This window comes from Orcinus orca, chromosome 13 (genome assembly GCF_937001465.1).
Source record: "Orcinus orca chromosome 13, mOrcOrc1.1, whole genome shotgun sequence".
NCBI classification, from domain to species: domain Eukaryota; kingdom Metazoa; phylum Chordata; class Mammalia; order Artiodactyla; family Delphinidae; genus Orcinus; species Orcinus orca.
In genome coordinates, this window is record NC_064571.1 from 65735555 (window position 1) to 65747931 (window position 12377).

Below are 12377 nucleotides of genomic sequence, written 5' to 3' on the forward strand. Positions count from 1 at the left end.
TTGCATTTTCCCTGATTTAGAAGTTAAACCATACCCACATTTCTAACTTAGCCAAGCCCGTATCTTTTGGACCCAAATACAAAATCTCAAGAAGCGTAAAGGTTTCCATCACCAAAAGTACTCTTTTATCACTTTTGGATAACACATCAGCCAATCTAATGATTCCACAGACTTGCAGCGTGTGATTTCTTTTTCTCCTGTTTAGACTTTTTCCAAAGAATGATCTAATTCATTTTAGGCTGTGACAGAATAAACCCTACGCTAAAAAGAAAACTACATTTTCAGCTCTTTGTGCTGAAATACCTGAAGGATAATAAAAATAGTGAATTCAACTGTAATTAAGCCTAAAGAAAGAAGGAAGGAACATTTTATTTAATGTATTTCAGAAAGTTCAAACATTTGGAAAGATTACAAAAGCAAGAATGTTACCCATACAAGAGAAATTTATTAAAAAAAATTAGTATCTTGTGGTTTAGATACACAGGTATAAGAGAAATTCCAGAAGGTGAAGCACCTTTTCCAGAAGCTGTTCTGAGGATGGTCAATACTGATTTCGAAATTGGTTGCTTAGGTCTTGAAGCTCTGTTACTAAGGTGTCCATTGCTGCTGTTTCATCAGCTAACTCCCTGGAAATTTCTCCACTTACCACATCTGTAAAAAGTTGCTGCAACACAAAGAACAAGGCAGAACTATCAAAACAATGAAAATCTCTTTAAAATAATATAGATAGAGTACAGAATTAAAATTCCCTTTGCTTAATAATACATTATAGTAGCAACAGTAGTATTTGTTCTATTTGCCATCCTGAAATATACAAGTTGCAACAATTAAAGGATGAATCAAACAATATGCCTAAACTTGTAAATTCAAATCAGCTCTGCTCTTCAAAATGGTTGCCTTGAATATTGATTATATTATTCATTTCAATGTCATAAGATGGTTTTTGGATAAAGAGACATCATTCATCCAAACAAAAGAAATCTATTCTTTGTGTATACAAGCAAAACAAATGTATTTTATATTCAAGTTCATATAAATCATACTTTTATGCTAATTATTTGAAAATTAATATGTCTTAGGACTCAGAGGCCACAAAGATCATCAAAATTTGGTGACAGCAAAAAAGCCCAGCAAAATAAAAGTGCCCCCCTTCGGTAAAAGGAATTGCCTTGGGAGGCATATTGCAACATACTCCAATAATGCTACCATGGCTGAAACATTCTGGAATGCCTCTCTAGGAGCTGCCTGCTGAGCCGGTATAGGCACCCAAGAAAATCAGCTTCAGGATTTTATGATTGTGTGTGCGTGTGTGTGTGTGTGTGTGTGTGCGCACGCACATGTGTTTTAATCAGAAATGTAATTTACTCAGCTTACCATAAATCTTTTTCATCACAACTGACTAGATGATTTGTTTACAAAAATCAAATTTACCATTACAATATAACTATTTACTACCACCATAGATGATAGCAATTGTTCTGACAGCTATTTTAAAAAGGGAATTCTGAAGATGTTCTGAGTGATGGCATCATCACTACAATAAGCTTAGAGTTTCTCATAGTGATTTATGGAGCAAAGAACATTCACTTGAATGCAGAACTTCAAAAATGCTTTGCAAAGCTTTGCCACATTACTGTGTAGTCACACCTTGTACAGCATTTCACAACAGACTGACATACCAACCACTGCGATGTGATCAGTAGAGAAAACACCTTTGAGGAAAGTAACTTGGACTCACATAGCATATTTGTTTTTACTAAGAATTACAGTACTTGCAAATCATCATAAATCTGCACCACTGGGACTTCCCTGGTGGCGCAGCGGTTAAGAATCCACCTGACAATGCAGGGGACACAGGTTCGATCCCTGGTCTGGGAAGATCCCACATGCCGCGGAGCAATTAAGCCCATGAGCCACAACTACTGAGCCTGTGCTCTAGGGCCCACAAGCCACAACTACTGAAGCCCGCGTGCCTAGAGCCCGTGTTCCACAATAAGAAGCCCGTGCACCGCAACAAAGACTAGCCCCCGCTCGCTGCAACTAGAGAAAGCCCACACACAGCAACAAAGACCCAATGCAGCCAAAAGTAAATTAATTAATTAAAAAATAGTGTGCATCACTTCCCTATAAAGTAAGGAGAAAGCAGAAAGAAACTGAGGCTTAGAAAGAATGAATAATTTGCTGAGGATCCCATGGAGTGTAAGTGGTAAATCTGTTCTGTCTCCAGGCTCTCCAGCGTTTTCACCAACCGCCCTCACGACCCCCTGCAGCAAACCTGTACAAGGACAGGGTGCTGAGGGCCGAGGAGTTACTGTGTCCTGGCCAAGCATGGACTTCATGACTTTAGATGAATCTCTAGGTTCTACCTAGGAGTTTAATTCCATGAAGTCCCAGGCCTGGCAAGAAAAGACCAGAGATTCATGCAAACCAAGCCTGCTATTTAACACAGTTATCGTCATTCATTTTCACTTTTCTAAAAAATTTTATTTATTTATTATTTTTGGCTGTGTTGGGTCTTCGTTTCCGTGCGAGGGCTTTCTCCAGTTGTGGCGAGCGGGGGCCACTCTTCATCGCAGTGCGCAGGCCTCTCACTGTCGCGGCCTCTCTTGTTGCGGAGCACAAGCTCCAGACGCGCAGGCTCAGTAGTTGTGGCTCACGGGCCTAGCTGCTCCGTGGCATGTGGGATCCTCCCAGACCAGGGCTCGAACCCGTGTCCCCTGCATTGGCAGGCAGATTCTCAACCACTGAGCCACCAGGGAAGCCCCATTTTCACTTTTTAAAGTGTTCTGCAAAAGTGTTCTTTTGGAAGGCAATTCTGCTTAGCAAACCCAATTTGTTGAAAAAGTAGAAAAGGCATATGATTTACTACAAAATCAGAGACTCCCAAATATTATATGCAAAAAGGTGCTTTAAAAGGAGATGTTGGGAAGCAATTTTTCCCATTTTCGGATAATCCAGTTGTGATCTAATGAGAACAAAATCTAAATACAGATGATGTTCTAAGGTCTCATTTTCAATGTTTGGAGTTCCACAATATGAACGGATGGGTAGTACAGACAAGACTATTTAAGTCATATAAGTATAGGTTTATGTAAAGTTAATACATTATAAGAAAAAGTTTTGCACAGAATAGGGAAATCTGTAGAGTACATCCTGAAGAAATAAACAATCATGGGTAGGTTAGTGATCTCACCAAAACTAGGAAAATTAGCTCCCAATTTGGGAAGGAGAGTCACAGAAAAAGTCTGCTACCTTGACTTTCTTTGAGAGAGCTCTTGCAGTTTTCTGAGAGACTCATAATCGGAAGTTGTTTGAAGTTTCCTGTTGGGAGGAAATACAGTTTCCCCAGGTAGATTACAGAAACCTGGTTCCAGCATGCAGACTAATAAGGACAGAAAAGTGAGTTAATAATCTAATGAGGCAAAAATGATGCTCTGATCTGAAAAGATCATCAATTAATAAAAAGCATAGTCTGGAAAGGTTTTTACACGTGTCCAGAAGTGACCTTCACTTGCCATGGACTTGCTCTCAGAAGTGAAGTAAAATTAGTTTGCAACCCAGGATTAAATAGTGAAGGCAAGGAAAGATTAGAAAAAAAAGTGCTAAAGTGTGTTAGAAGTTATATTCCTTTAAATTTTGTTCCTGAGGTGTACTCCAAACCTGGCTGCATGTTAGAATTACCTGGGAAATTTAACACAAATTTCCCAGGCTCTGTCCCAGACCCGATCTGTCACAGGTAGAGATGTGGAGTCCAATCTTCAAAAAACCTTCCTCCGTAATTCTCGGGTGTCCCCATCCTAGCACTGGTTCATAGGTTGGTATTTGTAATCTGATAGCGTATGTTTTAGTTGTCAGGCTTGAGTCAACCTATCTACCTTAATATTTGTGTCAAATCCATATATCACCTACTTAATATTCGTCTCTAAATCAATTTTTTATTTAAATAAATGTATTTTAAAGGAAACATTAGAACACTACTGTAAATAGAAAATAAGCAATACTATTCATGAAATTGTAGGTTTGATATGCTAGTTATACTTTTTCTAACATGCACTGAAATAAATACATATTAAAATAAAATGTTTACCCAAGTGCTACTAGTAGTATATATGCCACACTTCGGGAAAAAGTGATAGTAAGTAGTAGAGCAGTGTTTTAATTTGACTTAAAGAAAGCATCAAGAGCTGGATTATAAATATTAATTTCAAAGACTCCTAAGTTACCCATGTGTAGGGTGATTTAGCCACTGGGTCAATCATCTCCTCACCAGTACAACTAATCACCTGGGGGCTGATGTCTAAAATATAACATGGGCCTAAAATTATCCTTCATGTAAAGGAAGACTTAAGAGCACCTGGCTGATACCAAAGACCTTTTATTTTCTATGATAATTCTAATTAATTCACATTTCACTCTCACCTTTGCTTTAGATAACAAGCCCCGTAAATTGAGTCGCACTGAAGAAAGCACTTGTATAGCCTCTTGGGGACTGGATTTGCTTCTACTGCATTTTATAGCCACTGGAAGATAAATATGGGGAACACATCCATTAAAAATGGATAATTTTTAAGTACAAAAACCAATTAGTTAATTAGGATTTTATAGTAACAGACTTCAGAAATATTTCTACGTGACAAGTTTTATTTTGGTGAAAGGAAAATAAGTTATATGCATAAATTTTCCTTTTATCCCTTAAGAAGGATAGCTTATTGCTAAAAGGAAAATTTTGAGGAAAATGAGGGATATTTGGTGAGTTACAGACTGTTGGGAATGGACCGTGAAAACACACACGCACGTGCACACACACAAGCACAGAGTAATGAAATTAGGCAGAGATAAGGTCTAATTGAACACAAGGTACCCACAGAGAACAAAAACATATGCAGCTCATCTTAATGTGGCTTCTCACGGTACTGAGTCCCTAATGGGGAATCACAATTGCAGATGACACCAGCCCAAAGAAGTGACATGCCAGATATCTACAGCTCAATTCTTACTGCATTTTCGTATTCAGAGTTTACATCACCATTCTGGAAGAAGTGACGCCAACAACCTAGGCGCCTGCATTTAGGGAACGTGACCACGACCAGGCTCTGGGGTCACTAAGCCATGCTTGGTATCCATTAGCAAGAAGTGGGGGAGAGGACAGTCACTCATTCCCGACACCTCTACCTCCAGCATTCTGGAGAGTCCATTTTCCTAAAACTTGAAATTATCAAGAGCGTGTAACCCTTCCTAGCACAGGGCCTGCCTATTAATGCTTTTTAAGAACAAATGGTTAAGCACAGTGGTTAAGAATCCACCTGCCAATGCAGGGGACACAGGTTCGAGCCCTGGTCTGGGAGGATACCACATGCCGCAGAGCAACTAAGCCTGTGCGCCACAACTACTGAGCCTGTGCTCTAGAGCCCGCGTGCCACAACTACTAAAGCCTGCATGCCTAGAGCCCATACTCTGCAGCAAGAGAAGCCACTGCAATGAGAAGCCTGCGCACCACAACAAAGAGTAGCTCCTGCTCAACACAACTAGAGAAAGGCCCTGTGCAGCAACAAAGACACAACACAGACAAACAAATTAATTTAAAAAAAAAGAACAAGTGAAGAGCTTTGTAAAAATATAATGCCTCTATACCCTGAGAAAACCATAATTCATAAAGAGCCATGTATCACAATGTTCATTGCAGCTCTATTTACAATAGCCAGGACATGGAAGCAACCTAAGTGTCCATCGACAGATGAATGGATAAAGAAGATGTGGCACATAGATACAATGGAATATTACTCAGCCATAAAAAGAAATGAAATTGAGTTATTTGTAGTGAGATGGATGGACCTAGAGTCTGTCATACAGAGTGAAGTCAGAAACAGAAAAACAAATACCATAGGCTAACACATATATATGGAATGTAAAAAAAGATGGTTCTGATGAACCTAGGAGCAGGACAGGAATAAAGATGCAGATGTAGAGAATGGATTTGAGGACACAGGGTGGAGAGGGGAAGCTGGGATGAGGTGAGAGAGTAGCATTGACATATACACACTACCAAATATAAAATAGATGGCTAGTGGGAAGCAGCTGCATGGCACAGGGAGATCAGCTTGGTGCTTTGTGACCATTTAGAGGGGTGGGATAGTGAGAATGGGAAGGAGGCTCAAGAGGGAGGGGATATGAGGATATATGTATAGCTGATTCACTTTGTTATACAGCAGAAACTAACACACCATTGTAAAGCAATTATACTCCAATAAAGATGTTAAAAAACTTTTTTTAAGTACACACACACACATATATATATATATGAATGTGTATATATAAAAAAAAAGACAGTAAATGCCTAATGAGCAGAGGGGCAAAATAAAATGTTGCTGAATTAAGAAAGAAAAAAAATAATAAAACATGCACAAAACGAGAAATTCTAAAAGAATGAAACTAACTTGGAATAAATAATATTTAATGTCTTGCTTATATATATATATATATACACATATATATATAAAAAATGCCTCGTATTTCTCCACTGATTTGTTCTTGTTCCTCTAAATTATGCTCACTACAAACAGATCAATAATCAGATCCTATTTTAAAACTACACTAAACAGTGCAACAACTGAAGTTTACTTAGTGCCCTGTATCACAGAACAGGGATGGAAAACAGATTTCTTTCTGTATGCAAACTCTCACCAATTGGAGGTTGCTTGTGCCTGGCAAAATAGTTTTGCCATTCATTAACACCTTCCATGGCTGGTGAGAACTATGCTTGACATTCCTATTCTAAAATAATAATCAGACTTTGAAAGGATGCATGGTAATCAACAACGTTACACTCATTTTCAAAGGGTACAGTTAACATGGAGATAGTGAGGATTATGATGTCTGTGTCCCATAATAGAGGAAGGTTGTAACTGCTATTACTGAGGTACTTGGGCTATTTAGTACCTAGTAACATATCAAAAACAGCTGTGATTCTGTTTTCAATCCTTCATTGTCATTTTGAGAAAAACAAAAAAGCAAAAAGACAAACAGTGCTCCATTAGTCCCCTTCCTCAATCCCATTTCCAAAAGGCGTTAGAGATGGGGAGATGGGGGGGGGGAGACAGACAGAGAGAGACAGAGAGAGAGACAGAGAGAGAAAGAGAGACAGAGAGACAGAGAGACAGGGAGAGAGAGAAACAACCTGCTGTTTCAAATCATCGGGAAATCCAAGACAGCTGTGCTTCCTCCAGGCAGACTGTAGTTAAAATGCGTAATTATTATTTTAGAAGTTCCTGGATGGCAAAGAAGGAACGAACTTTTGTCCACTCTTTCCCAGAAGACAGAACAGCAGAGACTGTAAATGAATACCTTCCAGACAGAACAATGGGTACACGATGACAACACTATCATAGAAGGGTCTCCAACACTACGTGGAGACCACAATGTCTTACACCAAGCTTTCTGAAGCACATGGCTACTCTTAAAAATAGCAACCCAGAAGGGAATAAATCATATGGAGATTTTTCTAAATGTTATATTTCCTTTTCCAGAATTGGGTGAGGTGGAGAACACTGATGGGGAGAAAGTTAAAAAAGAGAACAGAAATAACAGAGAAACTCAGCTCTTTCTTCCATGAAGCACTGGTATACAAAAGCAACATAGAAAAGGTTAAGATTTATCTCCATAAATCTAAAATATCACGAGAAAAGAAAGCTGAGCACCCACTCAAGTATGCTTAAAATGTTGTAGGAGCACGAACACATAATTCACTAAGTCAAAGGGAAACTTAAAAGAACAGACACTTGTTTTTCTCTAAGTATTGCCTGGATGAAAAAACAAAAAAAGGTACCAAAAATAGTTCGCAATCAACTTTAAGAGGCAAAATGAAGATTTTTCCTAGAGTACTTCTTTAACCTGCATATTTATATTTGACAGGTTTAACACTATCACTTAGTGATTACAGAAAATATCTTGGCTTTGACTGTTATAGAGCCTGCTGTTCACCGAAATGTTTCGGGTTGGCAAGCTGAAGTAGCTCAGATAAATTCAGAGAAAACTGCACCCTGTTATAACTGCTTAGCATGGGTTTACTGAAATACAGTACCATATCCACAAAGGCCAAAGGGATAAAGAATGAGCTCCATCTAAGCCCACCCACCAGGAGGCCAGCACAAGCTACATAAATTCTAGCCACCCTAGACCATCCTTCCACTGGTCTATCGGCAATTATCTCAACCTTTTGGATAGTTATATCCTTTTGTCAAAGATAAGTAATTATTAACTACTAAGCCCATTTCTAAATTGTTTGAATGTTCTATGACTTCTTTCAAGGCAAAGTTAAACTTTATTCTTGTTCGTTTTTTTCTTTTTAGTTTTGAGTCCCTTATCATACAGCCCAGATCCTCTACCATAGAAGGAACAGGGTGGGGGTAAGGAGGCAAGGGATTAACATTTAAACCATGTGTAAGATACTGGTAAGTGTTTAAATATGTTTTTTCTTATTTTTCATAACAACCATAGGTAGGTTATCCCCAGTTTCCCCATGAGGGCACTAAGAGTCAGAGAAGCTAAGTAATGGTGACCCCAAGTCACCTAGTTAGTATGTGGTAGAGCTGGTCCTGGAACTTGGGCCTCCCTGAGTCCAAAGTTCTGCCCTTTTTATTGTCCCTTGTTGGCTACCTATTTGCTGCAACTATTAGCTGCAGAAGTTAGAGGAGGACTTTAGGATAGGTTCACAGTCCTTGTGATTCAGTTCTTGACAGTGTGGCTTCATTATTTTATTTGAATTGCATTCCCAGGGCATCACATGCCTATATTCAAACATAAATATAAAAGTGCATTATTACCTTTAACTAGTATATTTTTCATTAATGCAAATAATTAAAGGCGGCCTTTATCTGGAGTATCTTACCCCAACTGGCCTACAATTTTATATGTAAGGTTTTCCCTCCCCTCAAATATCACCCACTAAATTTCCCAAAGTTATGGATTAGATTATATTTGTAATTTCCTTTGTATATGCCATAGCTCTTATGTATATTGCTATGCACTCCAGAAATCTATGTATTTTTATGAATATTTTCATTTATAAAAGAAGAACATGAGTCAGGAAAAGTTAATATTTTCTCACTACTACATCATCAATGCAGGAGAAGGTTACTTCTGTGTGAAGTGAAGATTAAATACAGTTGTAAAAGTATTTCCTATCTCTAAAGTTTCTATCATCTGTCACTTATTCAAACACTATTTAAGCCTCTAGCCTATTTCTTCTTATTGCTCCAGGGTGCCTACTACATAATAGTTGGTCTGTAAATATTTGCTGAATTAACTACAACAATTTTAATATAATGAAATAACCTGAAATTATTTGTAATGGAACTTTGCTTTTGACTAATACTTCTTATCAGTAAAAATACATTAAAATATGCCATGGATATCAAACATCACATCAAATACCATGTGCGAGTCCTAAGGCTCTCTGAACCACTTCCTTAAATGATGTAATATCTTTCTCCCAACAACTGGACTGTGTGTCACACTTGTATGCCTTAGAGAGATACTGGAACGCCTGAGGAAAGAAAAAGAACAACTTTCAGATTAACAAGTAGAATTCACATTTCAAACTCAGCTTCCTGGAAGTCATATGGAACTAATTCCAACTGAAAAACCAGTCTCTCTTGTTATGTAGCACAGTTTCTATGATTCTCATCAAAGAAGGGGCATAGATGCACATCCAACAGCAATGAGCAATTAAAAGAAATCAACTGGATGTGTCTGGATAGAGACACTTCCCTCCAAACAGAAAAATAAAAACGCTTGGTTTGGAAATCTATAAGAAGTATACACATTTCCCTAGCATTTGTAGCCATCAGCTTGAGAGACCAGTTTAGAGAATGAGGTGTGAACTTGGTGAAAACTACTGAATTACTGGTAGGTGTGTAAACTCACAGATGTTTAAAACACTCTCTTTCACAACCCCACCCTTGTGGATTCTTGAGGGAGAAGTCACAGATCAGAGAAGTCAGAGTACCCTTAATTCTGCACATAAACAGGGGACATAATTCAAGGCAAAATGGAAGGACGGAAAGCAGGAGTGTGTGCATGCCTGCGTGTGAGTATGTGTTCTCTGGGCTGACAGGGCTTTGGTGGAAGCCAGCTGGGTGGACTGAGGGAGGAGAGAATGGCTAAGAATCCCACAGATTAGCTGTACTGTGGCGAATTCCAAACTTACACAAGAAGTACACTTGATTTGTTGTGGATATTTTGAAAAGAGCACAAAATATTTAGTATTCCAACCTTGGAAACTCTGGAGGTGCATCTACATTCTAAGATAAGAAGCTAAGGCATAACTTGAATCTATCTGGTGTTCTACTGCACTTGTGAGAAAGGGGCAGGGTAACCTTTGTAAAATATTTTATGTTTAGACTTTAAAAGCTCCTCTCTGATATTCTTATCTAGCCCCTTTTTCTTTCTCCTTTTCATAGTCTCCATCTCGGATTTAAACACTCCTTTGTCCTTGTACCGTCTACCTTAGTCTTCAGCAAGGAGCCTGCAGAAAGGGGTGTGGAGTAAATAACAAGAACCAGCTGTTCGCTGCAGCTCTGGAGGGAGAGCACGTTAAGACAGACCCTTTTGCAGGGAACAGAGAACAATTATTTAAGAAAAATTCATGGAAAGAAAAAAGATGAATACTTACAAATCTTAACGTGTCCACAATTCAGGGTGCTTATGTTAAGAACTCTGAATCACACCTGAAAACTTGAGCGTATTCATCTTACCTTTCAAATTATCACAGTCTTCCTCCAACCATCAAAAAAGCAGATCCACTACACCTATGTTCAAACAGAAGGCAAAAGCCCCAGAGGACTGAGGCAGGACTCACCTTTTCATTTTCATCAGGCTTGTCACTCTGCCCATTTCCACACACTTGGGCATATAGCCTCCAGATTTCTCCGTCGTTCGTCACTCTTGAAGTTACTCTGCCAAACAGCTCCTGCAGCTTTCCTCTGAGGCCAGATGCAACATCTCCACTACGATCAGCCATCCCATCCATCACTGCCCTGACCAGAATTGTAAGGACCTTAAAAGATGCACAGGAGAAACTGGGAAGCTAGAAACAACCAAACAATAACTAAAAACAAAGAGCTACCCTCACCATCAACGAAGATGACAGTGAAAAACCTTGTCAGGCCTGTAAGAATATCACCCGTCACTTTTGAAAAATAAAATACAAGACGAGCCATCCCGAACCACGGTCTGGAATCACAGGCCGACTACCTCTCCCAGTGTCCCTTTTCAGGCTCCTTGGAGGGCTCTGCTTCCACAGGGCCCTAGGCTCTGTGCACCTTTCTTCACACTCTGAGGGCTCTCTCTGAATGATCTGCTCCACACCTGTAGCTGCAAATACACTATGACCAAGTCTACCCGATACTGTCAGCGCAGCTCCAGCCCGACTCCTCTCTGGAGCCCCAGGATTGTGCACCTCCATATCTACCAGCCATGTCCCATCAACATCTCATGCTCCATCGATCCCAGAGGGAAACCTAGATCCCAGATCCCTCTTCCTCCTGCAGTCTCAGAGCCAGTGACCTGAGCACCAACCTAGAGTCTCTTCTCTCCTGGCTGGGCCACATGTAACCAATTTGATTCAACATTCCTAATGAGTCCTAAATCCAGCTTCTCCTCCTTTAGGTTGGACCTCACTATTCCCACCTGGACTGCAGTGATAACACTCTAATTCTGCTAAAAGAGGTCCTGGCCCTTCCTAATTGTTGCATAATAAACTGCTAGTGCATTTGCCTTAGGTATGCAGGGTACCCACAAAGTAGCTCTTGACCTTCCAACTACCCCAGGTCCGCTCACCATTTGCAATTTCGTGGCCATCTCATTTTCATTAGTCAGATGCCTTGAATGCTGATAGATGAATTAAGGTGAGCCCCACCGTGGGTTACACTGTTATGACAAGCTACATCTGTCACATCTATATTAGGCTGTGTATCTCAAGGCTGCCTGGAAGCATAGAAAGTGCATCCTCCGTCATCCACTCTTGTGACAGAAGACCAGCAAAGACACATGGATCCACCTAAAGAACCAGCTCGAGGAGACTGCCCTCAGACCTTGCTGCTACTCAGTGCAGCCCTTGGACGGACAGCATTGGCATCACCCAGGAGCTTGCTGTAAATGAGGAATCCTGGATGGAGATGCCGCTCCATCTTAACTGAGATTCCGCATTTCTAACGAGCTCCCAGGTGATGCTGGTGTTGATGGTCCACAGTTCACACTCTGAGTGGCAAGGTTCCAAGAGACAGGGTGCCACATCTTTATTCTTCCTCTGCACTTCTGGGAGAGGACCACATTTCATCACCTTGTGTCCCCAGTATCTAACATCAAGCCTGGCACACAGC

General features: G+C 39.9%; 1 protein-coding gene across 5 annotated transcripts in view; it reads right to left on the reverse strand.

Moving 5' to 3' along the window:
• Positions 1–425: 425 nt before the first annotated feature.
• The window catches only part of TTC27 (tetratricopeptide repeat domain 27), a 178957-nt gene continuing 167005 nt past the window's right edge, over positions 426–12377 (reverse strand). For 4 of the 5 annotated variants that reach the window (XM_004268202.3, XM_033425260.2, XM_033425257.2 and 1 more), the window contains 4 exons: positions 10856–11053; positions 9430–9541; positions 4420–4520; positions 426–664 (listed from right to left, as the gene is read on the reverse strand). In XM_004268202.3, the coding sequence (XP_004268250.2) occupies positions 542–664; positions 4420–4520; positions 9430–9541; positions 10856–11053 (534 nt within the window). In that variant the 3' untranslated portion in view covers positions 426–541. Of the gene's footprint in view, positions 665–3252; positions 3322–4419; positions 4521–9429; positions 9542–10855; positions 11054–12377 lie in introns of all 5 variants that reach the window. The other variant, XM_049696319.1, reaches the window with a different exon arrangement.